The sequence below is a fragment of the Dama dama genome, chromosome 1, assembly GCF_033118175.1.
Source record: "Dama dama isolate Ldn47 chromosome 1, ASM3311817v1, whole genome shotgun sequence".
Taxonomy (NCBI): Eukaryota; Metazoa; Chordata; class Mammalia; order Artiodactyla; family Cervidae; genus Dama; species Dama dama.
Window position 1 is genome coordinate 30675700 of NC_083681.1, and position 25139 is coordinate 30700838.

The 25139-nt window shown below is 55.6% G+C and overlaps 1 protein-coding gene across 2 annotated transcripts; it reads right to left on the reverse strand.

Annotated features, from left to right (window-relative positions):
* On the reverse strand, positions 1-24476 carry USP2 (ubiquitin specific peptidase 2). 2 transcript variants are annotated; one of them, XM_061146047.1, is made up of 13 exons: positions 24425-24476; positions 15430-16247; positions 3580-3630; positions 2944-3067; positions 2665-2776; positions 2455-2565; positions 2232-2296; positions 1943-2046; positions 1775-1855; positions 1561-1639; positions 1263-1370; positions 951-1071; positions 1-735 (listed from the first exon to the last, which is right to left on the reverse strand). In XM_061146047.1, exons 2-13 carry the CDS (start codon positions 16204-16206, stop codon positions 648-650), a joined length of 1821 nt encoding a protein of 606 aa, XP_061002030.1. In that variant the 5' UTR covers positions 16207-16247; positions 24425-24476; the 3' UTR covers positions 1-647. The 2 variants fall into 2 exon arrangements, with proteins under 2 accessions (XP_061002030.1, XP_061002026.1); XM_061146043.1 differs by lacking the exons at positions 15430-16247; positions 24425-24476 and adding an exon at positions 7010-7254.
* Positions 24477-25139: the final 663 nt, after the last annotated feature.

The window sequence follows — 25139 nt, forward strand, 5'->3', positions numbered from 1 at the left end:
ATTAAAAAAAAAAAATGACCAGCACAACATCCCAGCTGTGAAGAGGTGTGAAAGAGAGCATCTCCAGTCTGAAAACTTTAGTTACGGTAATTAAAAAAAAAAAAAAGTTGGGCTTTTAAAAATCAAAAACAGCTTTTTTCAAAGACGTCCCCTCATCTGTCCCCCCCGGAGTTAGCAGCCTTAAGAGGGCTCTTGGCTCATGGGTGAGCGGGGTCCAGGCAAAGATGGGCAGCGTTCCAGGCGGCGATCCTCCCAGCAGGCTCCAGAGGGCGCTGTGTTCTCGGGAGGCCGGGGCTGGGCCGAGGCCAGTGGGCCCTTAGACAAGATCTTCTCCCCACAGAGGGCTGCGGTTTATCACACACGGGAAAAGAACCACACACTTACAAATACAGACATGAGAAGCCAAGGGCACTGTGCTGGCTCAGTCTGCGTCCTGCCAATCTTCCCTACCAGGCGGGGCTCGGGGGCACCGGGCTCCCCGCTCCAGGCTCCGGTCAGGCTGCAGCAACTCCTGCTCTGCAGCTTCACTTTCCTTTATTTTCCTCTTATTTGTCAGGACTTTTTTTTGCCTTTTTTTGGTCTTTTTAAAAAAACTTAGGTTGTGGGGCCACCACGGGGAAGGGAGGATGGGATGTAGCTCCTCGTTGCTACATGCGGGAGGGTGGACTGGCCAACTCGTAGAAGAGCAGGTAGGCGTCGCTGGTACGCACTTGGCTGGAGGACATGGGGGAGACGCTGTGGAGAGAGCAGGACAGGTCAGCCTGGCGGCCTGGTGGGCCTGTGACATGCAGCTGGGGCAGCATGAGGGCCCGTCTCTGACCTATTGGACACCCGAGGCCATCTCCTGGAGAGCCTTCTAATGGGCAGCTCCACACCTTCTGGGTGTGGGACGCTCTTGGGTGAGGGACGGGTGTCTGACGGCCGGGAGCCCTGCCCGAGGCCCATCTCACCTGGAGTCATTGAAAGTGTGCCACTCGCCTGTCACCGGACTTCGGCAGTAGGCTGTGTAATGGCCGCCCATGGTGGTTCCGGAGTGATTGGACACAGCGTACAGGTTGTAAACAGCGTGGTCTGAAGAAGAAGCTTGAGGTGTCAAGCCCCAAGGTATCCCTTGCACCCTCCCCTTCTACCCTTCTCAGTCCTGCGTCTCCTCCCAATTTCCACCTCTCTCTCCTCAGCAGCTTCCCGCCACCTTGGAACCTCCCATCTGCAGCTCAGACACCCGTGCCTTGGTTCTGTGCTTCCAGCTGAGAAATGCTTACTGGTGTTTTCTGAGGCAAATTCCCTCAAGTCCAGGTCTCTTAGTGGGAAATTCACAAATGTTGTGAGCTTGCTGGTTCGTATCCTGGATTCTGAGAACCGCTTCAGATCTGGTGTTGGTGTAAGTCAAGGGCAGAGTCAGCACAGGAGACAGAGCCCCTGAGGGCGCTACACGTCTCAGGAGGCAGAGGAGGGGAGGGCCCAGCGCGTTTTCTCGTCCTACCCTGCCGGCCCTCACCTGGCCCCCAGTGCTCAGTCACTCTCTAACGTCAGCCCCTGCCCTGACCATCTCAAGGATACGGAGCACCAAGATCTTTGGGAACCTCTGGATGGAGAACTTCTTTATACACCGTTTTCTGGCTCGGCAGCGACAGCACGTCTGAAAGACATAACAGGACAGAGCTGAGAAGGACTCATGGGTGAGGCCAACGGCCGAATGCAGCAATTTCTAGGCTGGTCTGCCCCCAAGAGTACTCTGGGAGATGTGCCCTCCCTGCCACAGAGGGTGATGTACCGGCTTTTCATCGCCATCAAGCACGTCCTCTTTGGTGAAGAGCCTCATGCAGTCCATTAACGTCACCTCAGGATAACCTCGCTATGAGAGAGAAGCGAGGGGTCAGAGGTCAACGAAGTGAAAGGGTAAGAGCGAGAGTTTCAAAACTGGGGCGACAGGGGTGCCTACCTTAGCAATGGGCAGAGAGAGGTCCCAGAAGGGATCAAAGACCGTAGAACAGTAGCCACAATCAGTGCACGTCAGGGAGCTCTTCAGCTGCCCAACAAAGAGATCTGGGGAAGAGACGGATACATGACGCTTAAACGCCATGTCTCCTTTCTCACTGCTCCCACCTCAGTCCTCTGGGGCCTGGGCACTGGGAAGCAGGAGGGGTGCTGGGAGAATGGGCTTCTCATGCTCTGCTCAGGCCAAGCAGTTAACAGGGAAGGCAGGCCCCGGCCCCCTTGCCTGCACTTACCCCCGATCCGACTGTCCTCCCGTTCTAGATACTTTCTCCACATCTGGCGCCCTTTCTCATCATCACTAGGACCCAAAGAGAGGAAGACAATTGGGTCAGAGCTCAAACCATGATAAGTGTAAAGACCTAGCCATCTAAATCCTTAACATTCAAAGTTCTTCTGAAATCATTATCCCCAAAGAAGTTCCCATAGTTCGGGCCCCAGCCCTCTCCTCCTACTTACGGCAGATGGTCGAGGTTTTCAGGGTTGGACTTGGGCCTCGCTGTGACCCGGTTCACCTCATTGTGCAGCCCGTCCAGAAGGAAGCGAAGAAACTCCTGAGCATCCTGCTGACTGAACGTGAAGAAAAGGGAGTAAGCGACACCTCTGGTCCCTCGAATCTGCTACTGTCGCCACCCACCCTGGGGAGGGACACGTCCCCAAGGCCCTTACTTATAGCCGACGAAACGTGGTGCGTATCTCTGGATCTGGGTTTTGAATTCAGAGGGGCTCACCACGTCATTGGGGGATGAGGTCCATATGGTCTGGATTAGTTTTGCAAACTCTATAGGAAGAAGAAAAGGGTAGGGGGGGCGTGGAGGATAGCTGAGCCATTTTCTCTATTCTATAGAGTCCCAACAAAAAGAAGCCAGAGGAAGAGTAATGGGAGAGAAGCATGTAACCCTCGACTCCTACAGTAGCGTAGAAAAGCACCCAGGGCTAGGCCCTCACCTTCCACGAGGGCCGTGTGGGCACGGCTGCTGTGGCTGAGGTCCCGCAGGTAGAGCCGCTGCAGGCAGTAGTCTCTCAGCTCCCGCGTGTTGCTCAGGCACTGCAGAATGGAGTTCATGAAGCACTGCGGGAGACCACTGGACATCAGCAGCGGAACAAAGACTCCTGGCTGGCATGTCTAGTTACCTAACACTCAGAGCCCTCTGGTACACCTGGCCTACAAATGAAGCCTCCCATAGCCTCAGGTTCCTCTTTCTGTAAGTCACAGTGTTGAAGTGAGGCAAATCCCCACTGCTGGCATGGGTGAAGTAACTGGTTGTTTACTACAGAGGTGTACAAAAGAGTGTCGGGCAGCTGGACAGAGTGAGTGGGAAGTGATGGATGTCCTGGGGGAGAGGGATCCAGGAAAGTGACTGAGGTATCAGTTAAAAGGGCGACTGCCCTTTAGCAGTGCTTCCTGCTGGGGTGGGGGTAAGGCAGAGCCCAGCAACTCTGTAAAACATCAGCCAGGAAGGGCAGGTACCAATGGGCCTGGGGGTAGGGAGTGAGCTGCAGCCAGGATCATCTGGTTAGACAGTCCCAGTTGAGATGGACTGAGTCCCACCTCGGGAAAGAAGTGGGCTGGGGAGAACTCACCGTGTTCCCAAGGTTTCGAAGACCAGCCAGACCCTGGGCGCTCTTAGAATTCTGTAAGCAAAGAACAGGAGGCATATTCAGGCTGAGGGAAGAGGCCTGGCCTACGTTAGGTTCTCTCTGCAACTTTCTGCCAGTTGTAGCCACTAGCCTCAGGCCACACACATGATCCTCTCTTCAACTTTAATCTACTTACACTGTAGGAAAAGGGGGTATGGAATGCCTGTCATTTTCAACACATGACAAAAACATTCTTCAAGATTTTGCTTTCTTTTCTTGACTTATGTGGTTTTGCTTTTTTTAACTGACATGTAATTACTCCCCCCATCTTTTATGTTAATACTTTTCATTATCTGCCATATTGGAGACTGGAGATTAGAAGCCAGAGGCTAGGAATTCATATACCTGATTCTGACAAATTTCAGGTCCCAAATCCAGGCACTCTCTCAAATGACCTACATTTGTACTCTGAGATGTCTGATATCTAAAGCAGCTGTCATAATGAGCACTTCATGGAGGTCTTGAAAAGTTCAATGACAAAACATCTAAACTGAGTTTAGATCTTCAGCTGGGGAAAATCTCCAGTCGGCCTGCCATTCTGAACTGCCAGAGACAGGTGGAATTCCTTCCAGCTGAGCTCAGCTCCTGAGGGCGGTTTAGAGCCTGGGAGAATCCTCCCTCCTGGTTCAGGTTTCAACATCCTGATCAGCCACTGGCTGGGAATCCCTCTGATGGCAGCTTGCGGCCAAGCAGAGGTCAGCACCTGGCTGAAGGTGCTACTCTAGCTCCTGTACTTCTTGTGGAGGCTGGTGAGGGGGTGGGAGAGTGAACAGGACTCTGAGCAATGTTTGTCCAGGTCTCTTGGCTAATCCTGGCCCAACCTCCAAGAAGTCAGATAACCTTCCGGCTCAAAGGGTTAAAGCATCAGCATACAGATGAGCCTGCTACCGACTTTCTTGGAGAGGGGACCTGGGAGCAGGCAACTCTGGAGCAACACTGGCTGGGGCATGCGTGGGGCCAGCTCAACCCTGATCAGAACAGGAGCCTGAAATAACTCAGCTAAAATTACTCATGCCGTGTGCTGTCAGCAGCTCAAAGCCCATGAGGTTGTCAGCATAAGGGGGTGGGGTGGGGAGAGGCAGGCTGAAGGAGGGCTTTTTCAGGAATTGCCCTGCTGATCCCCCACAAGTAAGACGATCCCTCCTTGCCAGTTATCAGGTCTAACACTCACAGGTAGGGAGCGAAATACCTAAACCAGCAGGCAGACCTGCTGTCCACCTGCAGCTAGAAAGAAAAGCCTATTGGCAGCAGGTGGGGTACAAGCATCACTGAAGATCAGCAGTGTATGGTCCCAGACACGACATTTAAATCTTACCTTTATGACAATCTAAACCCTGATGTTCCAGTCAGTGGGCCACAACAGAGATAATTCCCTGGACAAAGACCTTATCAGCCTTTTGAAGTAGACCTGGGGCTCAAGAGAAACACTGAAGTCTGTGTTGCTCATTTGGAACTAAACATTAAAGCCTGCCCACACCTGCATACCTGCTCTTCCTCCCCTAGAATACCCACTTGAACACCTCTTTCCAGCAGTGCTTTATCAGTTCTACTCCGCACCCCTCCCCCACCTGCCCCTCATGCCTCAGACAACATCTGTCTAAACAGGCCACAGAAACAAAGCATTCTACCGCTGATGACTGTCACTGTCCACCAAAGTGGGCCCTCGACTGAGATAGCAGTCACATAGCACCAGTGGGGGTGCGGCTATGGGAGGCTGGAGGCATCTTTCTAATGAAGCATTCCTGTGGTGTTGACACTTCCCTCTCTGAAGCAGCGGAGGCAGGTCAGGAAGAACAGGTCATGATCGGGGTTACTATTCTTAAGAATCTAACCCTATGTCTGGCCTGGCTGGTGGAGAGATGTGGGAGGCTCCTTTAAGGCTTCTTCGCCAGGACCCTCTTAATTCTGGGGGTGGGGGCTGTGTCTTTGTCTAAAATTTCCTGAGCTTGAAAGTGCCTGCCAATTTCCAAGCACTCTGTGGTAGAAGGCGGATGGGTATCAGGAGTCAGGGGGTGGGAGTGGAGGGGAGAGCAGGGCTGTTCTCTGCCCAGCCAGATATTCTTCTGCCATGAATAGGAAATCAGGAGCTCCAGGGAAAGTCAGCAGTTTCCATTCCAGAGGGGAACAAAATGTCCCAGGAGTGACCTTTCTTACGGGGAAAACAATCCTACCTCAGGGCTGACAGGGAGAGGCCCAAACTGGAGAAGCTGGGAGAGACCCTGCCCGCCAGCCTCTCAGCAGGAGAAGGAAATGACTCCAGCTGGGCTGCTGGAGCTCAAGTGCAAAGAGCTGAGAAAAGTTCGGGGCAAAAACTTCCTTAAAATTAGCCATCAGAAGACCTAATTCGACTCAGGAGCAGCCATTGTTCTAGAAGGCAGGTGCCACCTCCATGGCTAGTAAACAGACAGCATTCACCACCCACTGAAGGAGCAAGAGCCCCGCCGCTATGGGAGCATGGAGGAAACATCTGGGAACACGGGCCACAGAAGAAAGGCTGATGGAGGTTTGTGTCTTCACACTTGAGACCCCAGGAAAGGGCTTTTCCGGCTTACTTCACCTGTGCCATGAGGGTCAGCCATGAGTCCTGGCTGCAGCCAAGGAGCCTGGTGTGGCCCTGGCACGGGGCAGTGCACGCACTGCCAACACGGGAGCTTGCGCTGTTACATAAGATCTGTCAAGCTCTGGCCCCTTCTCCCTTCCCCGAGGGGGCAGTGCCCAGCTTTTAGCCCCAGCATCACTCTGGGGCAGCTACATCATTGAAGGGTTCCAGTGCCCACCTAGTTGAACTGGGGAGGGGAGGGGAGGGAAGGGAAGGGATGTTGACCTCTTTCCCTGTCTGCAACTCCTTTGCCCTTCGCGGGGTCAAAGGACCCCTGCTGCCCACCCTCTGGGAGAGGGCGTTTAGCGATGAGTGACGGGGAGGCGGTCCCTTTCTCACCAGCCTTTCTAGCTGGCTTTTAGCCTTGGAGGAGTCACGCCCGCAGAGTCCAGCGAGCTGCCCGTTCTCTCACACCCCGAGAACTAGTCAAGGTTACGCTTTTCTGCACCTGTCCTGATAGGTGCCAGGAATTACGAGCCCAAGAGCCACCTGGTGCTGGGGTCAAGGAGAGGGAGGGGGCAGGGGGGCTCGGGGGACACGGGGTGGGGGGCAGGGACCTCAGCAAGGGGGAGGGGGCCGCGAGTAAGCGTGAGATCACCTGGGGAGGGGGCATTCCCTGTAGGGAGACCCTGGGAAAGGAGGGGTGGGGGCTGGGAAGAATCTGTGCCCCGGCCGGGCGGGCGCGCGGTGGAAGGGGGCGGGAGGGGGGCACCCCGGGAAGGAAGCAGAGCCCCAGCCCTCGGCGTGAGGGTCCCGGAAAAGGGCCCCGCGTACCTTGGCTTTGTTGAGCAGAAGCCCCACGAAGGTGGAGAGCAGCAGGGAAGGGGAGAGAGGGGAGCGCGGTCGCAGCTCCTTGGCGAGGGCGGGAAAGGGGGCGGCGGGGGGCTCCTCGGGCAGGGTCACGGTGTACGAGGTGCGCATGCTGGGGGGCGGGCGGCGGGCTCGGCCCCTAGCCTAACGTTGGCCAATAGGGCGCGGGGGAGTACCGCGAGGTCCCACGGCCCGGACGCCCAGGCCGCCACAGCACGCCGTCCGCGGCGCCCGGCGGTAACCGCTCCGGCGGGCCGACCGCGCGCTCCCGCACCTCAACCTCCCCGGCACGAGCCGCCAACCGCCCCGGCGCCGGCTCTCGCGCTCCTGCCGACTGGGGGCCCCGCCGGCGCCTCGGGCCGCGCGACGTCATCGTCGGGGCGGGGCTAGGACCCGGCCCCGCCCCGCTCGGCCCCGCCCCCGGGCCCCGGCACGCGGACCGGAGTGAGGCCGCGCCCCCGCGCCTCCCGCGGTTCCACCCCCGGCCCAGCTGCCCCCAGGCCCCCGGGACCAGGCGGGCCAGCCCGCGACCGAGACCTGCAGTCCCCGAGGGCGGGCCGGACCCAGGCGGGCAGGACCGGAGCGCGGAGCCCGGGAACCACCTCCAGTTGGGACTCGGGAGAAACTGCCTTTGAGGCCCAAAGAGGACACGTCTCCAAGGCCGAGTGTCAGCGGGTGAGCTTCCCCGAAGGCAGCGAAAGATTTCTAACTTTTGGAGGGCTGCAGATCATTTTGAGAACCTGATGAAAGCCCTGTACTCATTTTTTTCAGGAAAAAATGCACCCACGCACAAACTTTTGCACAACATTCTGGGCGTGTGGGTGGGAGGGGACGACTCAGGCTTTCTTGGAGCCCAATATTCACCCAATCCGTGAGGGTAAGAGGGCCTGAAGGTAGATTTTCACGGGTTCTGGACGAACTCCCCTCCTCCCTCCAGTCCTAGTTTGGCCCACTATCAGGAAAGGCAATGCCTAGATTTTTTACATGACAACAGGTCACTGTCCCTTTTGGCCCCAGGAAGAAACATTTTTCTGACCTCATCTACCCAATTACCCAACTCCATCTGAGAATCTCAGATTTTGATTTGTTTTGGGGGGAGTGGGAAGAAAGTCACAGCTGGTGGGGAAACTGGTGCTCCCTTGGTGTGTGGAGGGGAGTGTCCTTCTCTGACCCTAAGGGCAGCAATGCTCAGAGATCAGAGGTCTCTGGGTTTTATTACTGCTGCTCCACCGTCTCACCTATCAGGGACCCACACAGAATCTGCCTGGAGAAAGTATCTTGTTTGGAGCTTGAGGGCTATTTTTAGCCAGTATTTTTAGCATTTAAAAATACTCTGAGAGGCAGCAGTGTGTGCTGTTACTCATCTGTGGCCTCCTTCTGTTCCTCTTGGCCTGCTCATCCCCACATGTACACGCGCACTGCACACACAACCGCAGCCACATGGGGAATGTGTCCAGGACACACGTATGGCTGTACCCCAGGCCTCCCACAGAACAGCACTTTTGTGCTGTTGAGAGAGGAGCACAGACGGTCGCCCCCGTGTTCCCGCCTCAGTGGTGGGAGGAGTGGGCAGGAGGCAGGGGCTTCAGGGCATCCTCCTAGGTGGTAAGCGACATTAGAAGCGCAGATCTCCCAGTGCACTGTCCTTGCCGGGATCAGAGCTGGGCCCTGGACAAGATGCAACCACCTTTCCCTCCATGGTTCCTTCTTCCTAACCACACCCCTCTGAGCCAGTCCCACACTGTCTGCAGCAAGGCTTGCATTTCATCACATCACTCCCCTGCCCTGACACACCTGACTCTTCCAGCCAGTCCGGAAGCCTTAGGTAGCCTTGTCTGTGAGGCTGTGGTCCTTAGGCTGGATAGCACCATGGTCACCAGCCTCACTGTTCGCTAATCCCCACTGCCAATCGACCTGCTTTAGCACATGCCTTCTCTCGTTTAACAAAACTGTCACCAGTAAAATACTTACTAAATGCCAGGCACTGCTGAGTGCTTTATATACATTATGCCAGTTAACTTGCATAACAACTCAGTGACAGTGACGCAGTAACTATTACCTCTGTTTTCTAAATGAAGGATCTTAAGCCCTGAGAGTTCAAACGACTTGCCAGGACTGCAGAGCTGGTACATGGCAGTGTGCGGCTTTGAACCCACATGGGTCCTACAGCAAAACCCATGCTAGTAACAACTACCAGGAGATTCTAGAATGCCCTTCCTGTTCTCTGGCAATTATCTCCTTGTATATTCTGCTCAAAACGCATGTTTTCCACAAAGCTTTTTCTAATGAACTCCAAGTTCTAAACATTCCATTACTGCATAGCATACTCTCGGTTTTCTAGCATTCAGTTTCCACCGTACCAATCTGTCTTACTATGTATATCTTTGTCTTATACATGTCTCTGAGACTTCTGTAAATGGTCTGAGTTGTGTGTTGATTGTACCATCACACTGATACCTCAAGGGCAGGACTGTGAGTTCTCTTAGTAGGTGCTTAATAGAGGTGTTGGGCTCATCACGAAAGGGGGCCAGACCAGTCGGTGCTGGAAGTCCCACTGAGCCTCAGAGGGTGGGGTAAGTCTGGGTTTGCGTGTTGAGTAAGTGATTTGCAGGAAGTGCTGTCAGGCGGTCACCCACTGGAGCGTTTGACCTGTTTCCCCACGACGTAGGCCAGCTACCCCGGGGACATCATGGCATTCTGCCAGCCTGCTCTCTCCCTCTTTCCTGGGATGTAGGAGGTCAGGGGCATTGCTGGGAGCAGGGAGGGAGGCCCAGCTGGGGAAGGCTCTTGCATGGGTGCCCTTTGAGAAGTCTGGTTGGGGAAAATTCACATGGGGTCCAGTCTCGTCAGGCAGGTGTGATGGCTGCTGGACACGGCCATGAAGAACTGTGGTCATTTCTCAAGACTCCGTGAGACCCTTTTTCCTTAATGCTGTTTCCTGAAGTGGCATGGACAAAGCATACAGTCTTCAGGGATCTGAATCTGGCTCTGGCTCCGTGACTTTTTGCCTCAAACACACTGAGCTAACCTGAGCAGAACTCCTTGCTGGAGCCCAAGACTGCCATCTCTCAGACCCCATGCTTGACCTGCCTCCCCTGCTGGTATTTTCTCCCCTCAAATCCCCCCTGGCACGGATGGAGTATTTAAATAAATTAAAGTCAGGGTTAGTTGTGTGAAGACAAGACTGCAAATATCTTGCTTTCTCAGCTGTTAGGGGGCAGCCCAGTCCCAGGTTTAGAAACATGGCTTAAACCCTGCTCCGGCACGCACCTGCAATTACCCACGCAACACGGGACAGACTGTCTGACTGAACTGGTGGGGGCTCAGGGTCCTTGTTAGGGGTTCAGCTCTCAGCCTTCCAGTGCCTTTGGGGAGGGAGGGCCAGCCAGCTGGACCGAGGTCCCTGGGAAGCTCCTCCTTCCTGCATCACTCAGACCCCAGGAGGCCTAAAGCTCTGTGCTCCTTGGAGCCCCTGGGCAGTCTGGTCTGGACCAGCTGGATTCCAGAGGCCCACACACTTCCCTCTCCCGTTTATGTCTTTGTGTGGGGCGCCAGTTTTACGTCTCCATTGAGGTGAGAGGGTGCAGGGAACGTGTGCAGCTCTGGGCCCTGAACGCGATGTTCATTTCTGCAGCAGGATGGTCAGTGGAGCGGCTCTCCCACAGGCCGGGAACATTTTGCCAGGCTTGGATGGACTCCTGCCTTGCTGAGCCCACCCCCATGCCACTTGACCTCACTCACAGAGACATCCATCCCAGAGTGGGGGTGGAGGAGGAAGCAGGGAGCATGGTGCTGGGCACTGGTTGAGAAAATGAGCCTGGGTAAGGCAGCTCCAAGGCCACCAGCCAGGTCACAGCCCACAGCCAGTCTTCAAGGCCTGAGACCTTGGCGTCTTGCTGATTCTGACCACAGACTACAAACCGACTGCCCTTTCTTTCTCAGCATCTAGGATCAGTCCATCCATGGGACCCCTGTGTGTGACCTTCCTAGGCTGTGAGCACAGCTTCGGGCTCCCAGGAAGTTTGCCCTCCTCCAGGTGGCCGAGTGGGTGAGGACAAGCCCCAGGGTCTCCGGCTGCCAAGCTGGACAAACAGGACAGCAGGGATGCAGTTCAGCGTGGCTGAGTAAACAGTGAGAAGGCCAGGGACAGAGGGAAAGGTTACACTGCTCACCCAGGAGCTGGAGGACAGCCGCCGCTGTCCTCCACTTCAGACTAAAACTCCTCCCTTCCCCCCACTGCTTGACAGCAGTCAAGTCCAAAGTCCCACCCGAGAGGAAAATCACATGACCTCATCTTATATAATCTCCCTGTCACTGAACAGCTGGAACCCAAGGCTTTGTGAGATGAGTCAGCAGCCCCCCCAGCGGCAAATAGGATCTAGGTAGTCCAGGTGCCCAGGCCGACTGCTCCTAGCAACAGGTCCCAGAGCAGAGGGCAAGGGTGTGGGAGAGGCCGTGTGAGGGCAAGAGGCTGGGCTGGGCTCCGCATCTGAGTAGCAGGTGCCCAGCCCGTGACTTGTGCTCTGGAGGGCCCTGGGCCAGCTCCCAGCTCTTCTGAGGGAGAGGAGAGGGTGCCCTGGGCAGGGTGAGCGCAGGGCTGAAGCTCGCAGGCAGAACTGCCAGGGCTCAGGGGAGAGAGCAGCTGGAGTGGGTGGAGTGGAGGATTAGCGTGGATTGTAGGGGTTAAAGCTCAGCCCGGGCAGGGCTCATTGGGAACAGCTTGTCCTTCCATAGGCCCAGGGGAACAAGAGAGGTGGGGTGGAGGGGGGATGTGACCAAGCTGGGGGCGTGGACCCCTGGCTCTCTGCAGGGCCAACCCACCTGGCCTGGCCTGAAGTCCCCACTGTGGGTAGTGAAAGTTTTTAAAAAAAACAAAACAAAAAAAACCCCAGTTCTGAACCAACATACAACTCTCAAGCAATCTATCTGAAGGGGGAGTCTAGGGCAGCCCTCACTGCCCTAGGCTGACAGCGCACACTCTGTGGACTGGCGTCTTGTCGGTGCTTAAGCAAGCCAGTCATGGACAGGAGGTGTTGAGAATTCTTGTCCCCCTCCACCAGTTCTTCACTCGTGCTCAGCTGAGTCTGTGATATTCCAAGTTCATGTGGGCTGTTACTATTAACAGGAGGATTGAATCTGGTTAGATCTGTTCTACTCCCCAGTTGGTCCTGCTTCTTTTGACCTGTAGTTCAGGTCAGCTGCCCAGAGAGCCCGGGGGGCCAGGGCTGCTGCAGGGGAGTCGGATCTCACCTGGGGCCCTGCCCTGGGATGCACTTTCTCACCTTTTTCCTCCCAGCGGTGGTCCCCTCCCTCCACTCTAGTCAGCTGCCAAAGGCCCCTTCTTTTCCAGCAGCACCTTTTCCCCCTTGAGTTTAAGCCAGCTCTCCCATTGCATTTTACTGGTTGCAGATTCCTCCACATCCATGATTTGCTTTGAACCTCATGACATCCCTGGGAGGTGGGCAGGGCAGGCATGACCATTCCCTTTTATGGGTGAGGCAACAGTTCAGATGAGAGGTATCCAAGGTTAAAGAGGCAAAGTGTTCTTCCAGCGGTCAAACTGTTCATCCCAGCCTTGGATGACCTCTCCCTTTCCCATCACCTATGACACTGAAAAAACACCTAGGGCAGCCTCCTGTTGCAACTATTTTTAGAACTTATTTCCCAAGCTTCCCTGAGGGCAGGGACCACAACTCACAACTCTCCTGCCCCCCCACCACCCCCCAACGGCCCCTGCCCAAGCACCTGGAAGGCAGAAGGGAGGACTGATATTGATCAAGCACCTACTAAGTGCCAAGCCCACAACCTTTGATTCCACACCAGGATCTCTGAAGTGGGAACTATGACCGCTCTCGTTTTACAGAGCAAACAGTTTCAGAAGTTCACGCATTTCTCTAAGGTTACGCTGCTAGTAAGCTGAACACCATAAAATGAATGAATGAGACGGGAAGAGCCGTGGATGGAGGTCAGAAAAGAAACGACCTGGTTCTAGAAAGAAGTGGTCCAGGCCCCACAAACAGGGTCGTTCTCACCCAGCAAGATGTGATCAGCACCAGAGGTCAGAAAAGAAACGACCTGGTTCTAGAAAGAAGTGGTCCAGGCCCCACAAACAGGGTCGTTCTCACCCAGCAAGATGTGATCAGCACCAGAAGCGAGGGTGAGGGTGGTGAGGGGAGAGGAGTGAGATCAAATCAAGGCCTCACACCACTGAGCCCAGGAGGGGTCTCTCCCAGTTGGTAGTATTGAGCTGACCAGGAAATTCGTTCTGGTTTTTCTGTTACAGAAAAACTCAGACGACCTTTTTCTTGAGGAAGAGCTCAGAGTGAAACACTAGCTCAGTTGTAGGGCTGCTGGTTACTCCTGTGTGTTGTGGGTTGTTTCTGGACAGGGAAAAAGAGATGTTACAGTGGCTGAGTTTGCCCTGGGTCCACCTGCCCACTCCTCTGAGGTCCTCTTGCAAAACTCCCCTCAGGCTGGCCCTGGGGGAGGAGGTTGGGGCCAGGGTGTGGAGACTCCAAGGAGGTTTGGGATCTGCCTGTGTAGGAAGGAGGAGGCCCTGCTCTCCACGGATTGGGGCTGAGATGGGGCTGAGAACGGCTCTGTAGTTTAGTCTGTGGAGGGGAGGTTTTCACACCTCAGTGTGCTTGAAGATTACCTGAAAAGCTTGTGAAAAAGGGCAGAGTCTCAGGCCCTATATCCCTAGAGAGTTTGGCTCCAGGGGGTCTGGATGGGGCCCCCAGACAATTCAGCACACAGATGATTCTGAGCTAGTCAGTCTGCAGACCCCACTTTTTAGGAACACTGAGCCCCATAAAGAGTCCTTCTGAACAAAGGGAGGGAGCCCCTCAGAGGCCCCTAACACCCAGGCCCCTCCATTGAGAGTCGCTTTCTGATTGATTGCCCCTGAGATGAGCAACACCAGACCTGTTCCAGCCAATCACACTTCAACCCAAGTACATGTCCCCTGAGAACGTGTCTTTCTCTCCGAGGCCAGCTCTGTCGTTTGCCGTTCCTTGTCCACTCTAGCCCTCCAACGTAGCCATCCCTGCCTTCTTAGGGTCTGAATGTTCTGGGAGGCACCAGCTTTTGCATCTCCCATGGCACTTCACAGGGGGTCCAGCAAGGCTGAGACTCTAAGCAATGGTATCAAGTTGTCCTCTCAGGACTTTTAGTTATGACAAGGTCTGTGTCCCAAAGCCCCGCCCCCATCCTGTACCCCTGCTCCATTTTTCTGGACAAGTCCCCTAAGCAGCATTTCTTGCTGTGGCACAACTATTGTTTCTAAAAGACATGTGTCCTAAGAGTCGAAGGGCACATAAAGTAATAAAGATGACACAACACCCAGTTCTCCTGCCCATATGCTTGCCTGTCCTTTTGCATACCCACTCATATCCATCCATCCATCTACCCACTCACTCCCCCATCTATCCATCCGTTCCTCCATATATCTGTTCACTCCCCCATCTATCCATCCATCCAATCATCCGTGTGATACGCAGGTCAGCCGAATTCTACACTGAGCTAGGTACATAGTGAGGGATCTGGAGATTTGATTTCTTTCTCATCCTCTGAAAGCTCACCACCTAATGGGTAAATTGATGACTACACAAGAAGAAGAATTGTAGTCAGTGCCCCAGGAGAGGTGTGTCAGGGATCAGATGTGGGTGGGTCATGCCAGCCCTCACTCAAGTCTCCAGCAGAGCCTCTTCCCTTATTTGAACCCAGGCACATTGGAGTAGAAAGACTGGATCATCTAAAGCCCTAGACAAGAAGTTCTGCACCATTTTCTCCAAAGACACAGGAGAACTACTCCTGTCTAGACCCCTGGTCCAGAGCCAGGCTGCATCCACCAGAGGAGAGACCCTCTTCTTCTGATGTCTTACGTCTCAACATTAAGCCATGTCTCTGGACTGAGAGGTAAAAGCCTGAGCAGGAGGAGAGATGCAGTCAGGGCCGGGGGGGGGGCTTTCTTACCACAGGGCACACTGGTGGTCTGGGGGTCTCAGCATGCAGTCCAGGATGGGGCAGGGCCTGCAGGGGCCTCAGGCATGTTGGGTGGGAAAGCAGAGGATAAAAGTCGTAGTGTGTGTGAGGGTAGCTGGGCATTTCCAAGAGCACTGCAGGGCCATCATCGAGGGCACGGGTCGTGAAGTGCATTTCCTGGGGAGAGTGGGAGAGCCCCTGAGCAAAGACATCAAGCCACGAGGGCACCAGGTGTGCTGAGATGACTTCCCTGGTTCGTCCCCACCTGGGCTATAGGAACAGCCACTGTGAGGCCTGGGAAGGAAAACCTCTGCCTGTGATCGTCGGTCAAGGTGGAAGCCCTTTCCTCATCAGTGGCTTCCTCCCCAGCCCATCACCAGGTCCCCAAGGGGCAAACTCACCATGGTGTCTCGCCCTGGGGAGCTGGAGCGGCTGGACACAAGGACCTGGCCCTTGCCCTTCTCCCACAGACTGTAACGGCCACTGGGTCGGTAGGTGGGGCTGAGGACTTCGGGGGCTCGTGAGGGAGGGGTCGGGGTGGGCACCTGAGGTGCACTGGCCTTGCGACCATAGTTCTCCAGGTAGTCAGCCAGGTACTCGGAGCGGCTGGCTGCCTGGTACAGGCCCTGCAGGGCGCACAGCTCCTTGCGCGTGCGGGCCAGCATGGGGCTGCGGCCCAGGTTCCCAGAGTCCAGCCGGTAGCTATCTGAGGTCCGGAGGCTGGAGAAGTCCCGGGCCAGGTCTGATTGACTGTTCGACTTCTTCTGGGTCAGGGTCACCCCCTGGTCACGGGCACTGACAGGCAGGTAGCTGAGGGAGCTGGTGGTCACTCCATAAGGGAATCCACTGCCCCCGCTGAGGCCACTCCCTGAAGGCCGCTCGGTGCCCCGAGTCTGGCTCTCCACCCGCTTACCACCCCCGATGACGTCGGGTCTCAGCAAGGGGCGGCCTCGGTCATAGTCCAGGATGGAGGGGGGGCCATAGGTACGGGGACGGGTGAGATAGCTGGTGGGGGGGCTGGGCTTGAAACCAAGCTTCTCCTTCTCCAGGAAGGAGGCAGCCAGGTTGGCTCCGTAGGAAGAGGGAGTGTAGGTGCCATAGCTCGATTTGGTGAAAGGCGCATCTGTATAATGGGCCGATTCTGTGTAGCGCTTCAGGGTGGAGGAGAGCTGGGACATCCTTCAGGGCGGCACTCGGTGGGGACTGGGAGCCTCATGGGCTGAAAGACAAGGAAAGCAGTTGTCAGAAGGCCCTGCCGGGGGTCAGGCTGCTCCCACTGTGCCTGCTCTCCATCCCCCAGTGGCTTGACCTCAACCAGGGACCATACTTGTCTGTTTCCAGGAAAGCCACTGGCCCACCACTGGGACACACCTCTGCATGTGCGTGCGCACCGGCATGCAGGTCTCCTTGCACCCAGGCATTCACACCTCAGGGAGAGCCCCAGAGCTGAGCAGGCTTTCATAAACCACATAGGCAATCAGTCTCAGCACTGCTTGGACTGGATGCTCCCCTCAAAGCCCCCAGCCTGAGAGCAGGGACTGCCCCACCTCTGCAGCCCTTCAAGCAACAAATAGTATTCCAGGGACTTCCCTGGTGGTGCAGTGGCTAGGACTCTGCACTCCCAATGCAAGGGCCCCAAGTTCGATCTCTGGTCTGGGGACTAGATCCCACGTTCCCCAACTAACACCCAGTGCAGCTGAATAAACAAAAACAAAAAAGCCCCCAGTAGTATTCCAACCCAAATCCCATCTGCTTCCTCTCCTTGGTTTCTTTCTGCAGGCACCCCCGAGATGAGGGATGCCACCGCCCTCACCCCCTGGATTAAAAACTGCTGGACATTCCAAGAGTTCAGACTGCTCCCCTCTTTGGAAGCAATCTTTTGGGAATCTTACACTGTTCAGACAGCATGACCTGAGGATCATTTAGCCAGATCCCTGATGAGGAACAGGAAGGCCCATGAGAGGAGGAAAGGGGCTTAGGTGTGGGGGGTGGTGGTGATGAGTGGCTGAGAGGAACGCTTGACCTCAGTCTCCAGACTCAATCCCAGAGTACTTCCCTGGACATGGCCACCTGCTGCGGTGGGGGATCCTTGTGTGGTAGAGCCCACCCTCTTCATTGACCTAAGCCTTCAGTTCTAAGTGGAGTTAGGGCCCTGTGGCCTCCCAGGGCTCCCCCCATCAGTACCCACAGCAAACTGATGGTGATAATGACTCGTGCAAAGGGGGCCCCCTAGAGGCTAAAATCCTGCACTGCAGGCAGAGCTCCTGTCTCCACCTGCAGTCCTTGCCGCTGGAGTGATCTGCTGAAGGAACACAGAACCTCTGAATTGAGTTTTCAAAGCCTGAACGGGTCGACGACTTTTTTTTTTTTTTTTTAAACTTTCACATCAAATATATTTTACCACAAGTGAAAGAGGACATTTCCACATTCATCATCCAATTGAACCTTCCCGCAGGCCTAGGGAGTGGACAGCCACGACCACACTTTACATAGAGGACACCAAAGCTGACTGATGCGAAACAGCTAGAGCCAGGTCTCACCACGGGGACATCAGGTTTGGGAATCTAGCCCAGATTTCCCCGCTGCTGAAACAAGGGTGATTATCAGTTAGATGCACTGCACCTGTCACCTGCCCTCATTGTCAAGCTCGCTTTAATTGTTGCTACAAAGGACTTGTAGCAACATCCTCCAACTGTTACTCAGACTAAACAGTAAGATGTTTGCCCAAGCTGTTTTTCAGGAACTTGGAGTCAGCTGTGTCCAAGTGCAAGCTCTAGCCAATTAAGACTGGTTAGGACATCCACCCCCCTCCCCCGCCCCGGGGGCATATGAGAGTGTCTACTCGGGTCATCTATCTTATGTTCTCCGTTGTACAAGTGGAAAAGTGCCACTGACTTGCCCAGGGTCACATGCTAGCAGAGCCAGGACTGGTGTCCATGTCTCTCAGATTTCCAGCCCAGTGCCCTTCCCACTTTACATTGACTCACCACCCCCATCAAATTTAGGCTCACGTGGGGACCCCCAGAGTCCCTCCATCACCGTAAACCTGCAGGCTTTATCTCAATGGAGCTGGAGGGCAAAGGAGGAGTAGGTAAGATCTCTTACTTTCCTTGAGGGTCAACAGGGGCTCTTGGGGGCTCCTGGGGTGGTGGGGGTGCAGAGCCACCCAGGACTCTCAGAGGAGTCTTGCCCCGTGGCTGACTAGCTGGGTGATTCTGCCCTAGTCATTGAACCTCTCTGAGCCCCAATTTCCTCACCTGCAAAATCAGTATAGTAATCATCATCATGATTCCTACCTCACAGGGTTGTTGTGAGGAATAAATGAGATAATAACATGTGAAAGCTCTCAACAAAGACAGTGCTTATTATCTCCTCTCCCAGCCCTGCCAGGCAGCCCGGCTCCTCCCTTTGTAGGCCTATAATAATGTCGGGGCTGGCTGTCTCCTGGCCGGGCCAGCCTCTGACCGCAGCCCCGGGCATCGGGGTTCTCCCCGCAGCTCCTAGTGAGATGAGTGGGTCGTGGGCAGAATCTGGCTGTTTGGCAGTCAGTGGCTCAGGCAGCCTACAGCCTGCCCTAGGCCGCAGCCTCGCTCACTAGGGCAGAGGGGACTTGGTGCCAAGCCCCAGGTACTGAGTGCCTGGCAGAGAGCTGTAGATACTCAGTCCATGTAGGGTATGGGATAGGTTGCAGAGGTGGGAGGTGAGCAGGTGGCACTTTTCATATAGGCCCCAGGACAGAACTTACAGGCTCTGCCAGAGACCTCTAGCCATTTTCAGTCCAGGCCGACGTCAGAAAGGCCTGGCCTATAAATTACCATCCACCCTCATTCCCACCTGGCCTGGCTGGGGGCTCCCTCAACCAGCCACGTTCCCACAGCCAGCACACCTTCTACACCTTTCTAGGAAAAGAGAACGGGAGGAGGACCAGGTGTAGGGCTGGGGGAACCACAGGCTTCCCTCCCATCTGCTTAGCTTCCTGGGGTCCAGAGGAGGAAGAGGAGGAAGGCTGAGGAGGCCAGGGGTGGAGATGGGCAGAGGCTCGGGGTGGGGGTGTGGGACCAGTCCTGCTCTATTTCACTTTGGAGAGTTCCATCAATAATTCAAAGTCACAGAGGCTCCAGGTCTCAGGAGCTGGGCTCTGGGACACCCGGCAGCCAATCAGATATGCCCCCCACCCCCACAAGGGCCTGAACTCCTGCCTCCTCCCCACGGGTCTCTCTACTCCTCCCCCCACACTCAAGCTCGGGGGAATTGGTATTCTGCAGGCAGCACCCCAAGCTTGCGACCTCTCCTGGCCCTGCTGACGCAGAAGTGCTGGGGCCAAACAGGTACAGCGGATAGGGACAGACGGCCCTGGATGGCCCACAGGTTGCCCTGGGCAGGATCAGGGTCGGAAGTGGAGCTGCACCACTCGTGGGAGGGCTCCTAAACCCTGCTCTCCTGTCTGCTTCAATCTGCCAGACAACTGACAGGCCTCCCCACCACGAACAGCCCCCTGGAAGCTGTCTGGTCAGTGCTGGCATCTGGCAGAGAGTTCCTCTGTCTGGGGAGAGGGTCCCCACTGCGGCTGAGGCCTGGAGCATGCCTGTCTCCTCCCCCAACCCCTAGTTTCGCCCTTGAGGACAGTGCCAGCACCTTGCAGGTGGGCAGACAGCTTGGGTTGGTGCCCCTCGAGTTACCTGGCGTGGCTGTCCCTGGAGGCTGCAGGAGGCACCCTGGGCAGGAGAGCGGGCCGCGGCCCTGGCTATAGCTCTGTTGCCCAAGACAGGGACAGGACGGGCACTCACATGGCCGCGAGTCTCCTTGTTGCCAAAGGAACAGCCTGAACTGAATGGCCCTTTCATGGGGCAGTGGGAGGCCAGCCGATTGGCTGTGATCCCCCGTGCCCCTCCCTGCCCAGCGTGGGGCCCCTGCTGCCCGACTCCTTTTCGCTGTTTACCCAGAGCTGGCAAGTACAGGCATGCGGTTCCAGGCAGCACCTCCCCAGGTGCCTGCCACCTCGGACAGTGGGGCAGCCTTCCTGCCAGCCTCCTCCTCCGTGCAGGCTCACCAGGGCCCTTGGCCCCTCCCTGTTCTGCCAGGCTTCCCTTGCTTCCCCCTCGTTTTACTCAGTTCCCCTTCTTGGGAGGTGTGGAGGCACTCTCCCGCCTGAAAGGACGAGGGGACCAGTTGGCCATCACCCCGCCAGCAGGTACAGAGCACCCCTGGACCAGGCATCCCACTGGGTACTTCTTAGGCAGCTTGTCATTTTCCAGCAGCCCAAAGTCCAACACTAAGACAGCCTTCCCAATGCCCCTGGCTTACAAACATCATTTGAAGGTTTAATTTTTTTAAATGTTAAATTGAAATTCAAAATACTTTGATTCAAATAGACAAGAAATTTAAATAGTAAAACAGACAAGTGAAGCATTTAGCATTCATATTTCTGAAGTTATTAAAGCTTAAATCAGCACTAAGACTTCTGGGACACCGCGTATTAATCACTCACTTAATCCTCACGACTGCCCTAAGCAACAGGTGCTGTTATTATGCTGGTGTGCAGATGAAGAAACTAGGGTTTGGAGAGGTAGTGTGGATCCCGCGGGGTCACACTGGGACTGGGACCTACCTGGGCTCTGTCTGCTAACGCCTACCTTGAAGCCAACCCGCCGCCCCCTTCTGTCTTCCCGGGCCTTTCCCTGAGCTGGCACAGGGTGGGGGGCCTGCAGCATGGGGTGAGGGGATCCAGGTGGCCGCCGTCTACACAAAACAGCGTGGCAGGTACAGACTCCCAAAGGAGCTGCCCTTCGAGTTTCCACTGCAGGGAAATGAAAGCGAAGCCAGGCGCAACCTGAGCCCCAGAACAATGCTGATCTGCTGAGAGATGGTCCAGGAGGCCTCCATTTCACCCGTGATGCCAAGCTCCTGCATGTCCCCCGCCTCCTACCCTTTTGGCAGCTTGGGTACCCAGTCTAGGTGAGTCAGAGCTTAAAACGAACCCTATCTTCCTGGGGCCACCAGCCCATTACGTCAGCCACTGTCATTTCCTGCTGCTCACGTGAAGGGCTCCCTAACCTGCCCAGTCAGGGGAGGGACTTGCTCCCCAGGAATGCCAGGCACTCTTGGCCCCCAGGATATGGGATGGGTGATGCCCAACATCCCTGTAGCCTTCATGGCCCCTCTCTGCCCAGATCCGCTCTCCTGTCTGGGGTGAAGGCACGCCAGCTTCTGTGGCCTTGCCACTGCCTGGATAGAAAGCCCCTAGCTGGGGTTCAGACATATACCTCAGTGGGGTTCCACCCCTTTCCTCCTATTTGTGTTCGAGGAGGTGAGTAGGGAATCCCAGCCAGTCCCACAGGTGCTTGGGAACCGTCACAGTGGTGACCTCAGAGCTTCCCAAAGCTGCTTGCTAACAACATCGGAATGAGGCACTGAGACAGCTGACCTTGAAGGGTAAAGTGGGCTGACAGAGGGGCCCTGTCTCCATCTACACTTTCCCACCCACAAGCCCAGCTGCTGGGACACTGCCTAGACACAAGCGTCATCCCCTAGGTCGAGGGATGTCCTGGCAGGAGTGGAAGATGTAGGCATAGGGGGAGGTTGGGGTGGGGAACATTTGTGCTCTCACAGTTCAGGAGTTCTGTTTACTGCTCTCAGATGCCTGGGAGCCTCAGCCTGCCGCTAGCGGCTCTACCTCTCGGGCTGGCACCCTCTGACCCCCCAGTTTAGTGCCTGATATGCTTTGGTCGGGAGTCATCAAGGGGATTGGGTCCCTCTCAGTCGCTCTAGATCCCAACAGTTACTCAAGGCCTGGGAGGGGGTAAAAGAGGTAAGATAAAGAGACTGGAGAGTAAAACCAGAATTCCGCCTGGAGGAGAAGAGGTGGGTGGGCTTAAGGCAGTGTCTCTTTAGGGTTCTCCTTCATTTGGGTTGAGAGGGGGTGGGCATCTCTACACCTCCAAGAAAAGGCAAAGATATGGAGCCCCCAGGCAGTGTTGGAATCCTTAAATTCTGTTTTCCAACCACGACTGTCCCAGGCACTCTCCTGGAACCCCCACTCGAGGGGAGAGCCCCAGGCTCCTTCCCTCTCCCTCCAGGGCTTCAGCTTCTTCCTCCTGGCCTCCCAGCCCTTGGTCCTGCCCCTTGGTCTTGCCCATAGCACCTCCCAGGCCTGGTGGAGTGGCCTCTCACATGCTCCCCCAAACAGACAGGGATTCCTCAAACAGACAGTCCAGGGCCCTCTGGACAACAGCCCTGTGAAGTTCGGATACCAAAGGGGCAGTTACTGACCTGTGTCCGGGGACACTGGGCAGGATCTGGGGGGCTTCTCCTTCCCCGGCAGGGCAGGGAGCGCAGTGGCGAGCCCAGAAGCAGGAGTCTGACTTGGGCCGGGTAATCCGGGGCTCAGGTTACTGACTCGATATATATAGTATCTTATCTGACCTCATGGAGATGGCTAGCTCCGCTCGCTGGCATTCTGAGCCCAGGGAGAATTAAAGGGGCAGTGGCAGGCCCTCCCTCTCCAGGTGGGTGCCAGGCAAGGAGACCCTAGGAGACTGTTTGCAGGGAGCGTTTTGAAATGGAACACAAGGGGGACTCAAGGGGAAGCAGAACTGGAAAGAGGGTAGAGGGATGGGGGTGGAATTAGGCAAAAATATGGAGAAGGAGGTGTCAGTCACAGAACTAGAGAAGAGGAAGAAGCTCCAGTCAACCTCCTTTAGCTTTGAGGTAGAGGGGACCTGGAGGCAGACAGCAGCTGGCTCAAGGACACAGAGTCAGGGAGAGGCAGAAGGGACCTCTCTCAGGTTTCCGGTTCAAACTCTTTTATGATGGACTTCTAGGCTTGGGCTTGTATTCCAAGTCTTTCCCTTTTATTGCCTCGGAGACATTTAAGCGGTCATTTAAGTGGTCCAAACCTTATTTAGTCTTAAAATGGGAGTAATAATAATGATATACCTCACGGAGGTGAGGATTAAATAATGCTTGTTAATTTCCTGGCACATAGTAAGAGTTCAATAAATGATCATTACTACTAAATCGAATACTTCCACTTACAATTAGTGGTAGCATTTGTCGGGTGAAACTTGCTAGGGAAAAAAGGTTCCTCCAGGCCACCCCGTGGGAGTGCCCTGTTCTCATATCAGAAAACCGCCATGGTTTTCCGAGCTGATCTGTGTCCCATACCTGGCAAGGCAAATGAGGCTTGCCCTATTCCCAGATATGCAGTCCACCCATCAGAGAAGGGCCAGGCCCACTTGGGCTGTTTCCTTCTCTACCTAGAAAAATATAACAAGTGTAGCTTCCCCCAGGCTACCAGGAGCAAGCCTGGCTGCTCTGGAGTGGTTCCACTCTACCTGGAGGAGTGTTCAGGATCCCGAGCCTACAGAGCCGGGCTGGCTGGGCAGGGTCACAGGAGGAAGGTGCAGGATTCTTAACCTCTCGGGCCTTGGTGCTCTTGTCAGCTCCCAGTCTGTCTCTTCTGTTTCTCGATGTCTCTCCCTGGGGACTGGGAGTACCCGGGATGGTGCCTCCACCCTGTCTCAGCAGAGACTACTGACTCAGCTCAGGTCCTGACGATGCACTTCAGAGGACGCCCTCGTCCCCAGCCCTCATTCCAGTCCTCATTCCGACTCCAGTCTGGCATCATCTACAGCATCAAAGGAATGGTGGCTGCTCCAGCCGCAGCCCAACCAGCTCTCCTTCCTCCACTGTACATGTCGGACTCTGGGGACCTTCTCCTGCCTGTGCCTGGGGAGATGAGCATGGGCAGGATCTCCAGCTCAGTCCCATTCTAAGAGCGGCCAGGTCAGGAGGTAGATGCTCCTCCTTAGAGGACAGCCAGAATGGGTTGGCCAGGACTTCCTTAGGCTGTTGAGTATAAGTTACTTGCCTTGGAGCATCTCGTGCCTGATTCTGGTTTGGGATTGGTGAGAATTTCAAAGATGCCTCTTTCTGGTTTGGGATTGGTGGAAAATCTACCCCCGTCCACTTAACTACTGCCCTCCCCCCCCCCCCCCAACCCTACCCCCTTTGGCAAACTGACCAGAGACAAGCCCCCAGGAGCTTTGAGAGGAGGGAGTAAGAAAGCTGCCACGCACACGTGGGGAGGGGGTTGTCAGGGTCCAGGCATCACTCTCCGCCACATCCCACACAGGGCTCGGAGATATGGTCCTGCTCAGGCAGCGTTTCCTTAGAACACGCTGATCAGCACACAGATGGCTCTCCCTGGCACCCTGAGCTGTCGGCTCACACACACAACTGGCACCCACAGCTGGAGATCCTCAGCGCAGCTGGCATTTGCCCTACATTTCTAGTGCTCATTCTGCCCAGGCGGTCGTTGACACCTCACTTTCGGAGCCTCAAACGGCACTGCCCTCCGTATCCTCCCCTCCCCAGTCTCCGACAGGTGGCACATACCTGCCTATTCTCCGCGGATGGATGAGTCGAACCGGGCACAAGCATGGAGCTACGGGTGAGTCCCGGCTGGTACTGGAGCGGCGCAGTGAACAGCCGCTGACGCAGAGGGCTCCCTGGCCTCGGCTCTTGCCCGCCTCTACCCCACCTCCGCCGGGGGCCCAGAGAGGACCTCCCCGGGAAATCGGCGCCACCCAGCGGGCCGCCGCCTCATTGCGCCGGGGCCGGCAAAGCCACACCTCGCGTCTCGCGTCACTGAGACGCGTCACGGCGATTGGCTTGTTCCTATTGTGACGTCATCATAGCCCCGCCCGACCAGGATCTCCCAGGCGACCGACATATACAGAGAACCACGTGGAGAAAAGGCACAGGAGCTTGGAGGGGGTGGTTGGAGCACCTGAAGTGGACCTGAATATGACACGACGGGACAGCTGGAAGGTATTGGGAAAGAGGAAGGGTCACGGGGAGAAGGCTCAGCGTTGAACCCCAGGGCATACATATCAGCTTTCAGCTTTTAGGGACGGCTAAATGTTCCAGCTCCTTCCCACCCGACTGGGAGAGGGCCAGTTCTTCTGCTTCTTCCCTTCTTCTCTGCTCTTTAAGACACTCTCTGCTTATTTTACTAAAATGAGACGAGTGATTGGTGGTGTTTCCTGAAGTGGGTAAACGGTAGCACCGGGTCAGTAGAAGAGATTCTCTTTTTGTCTTTCAAGAAAAA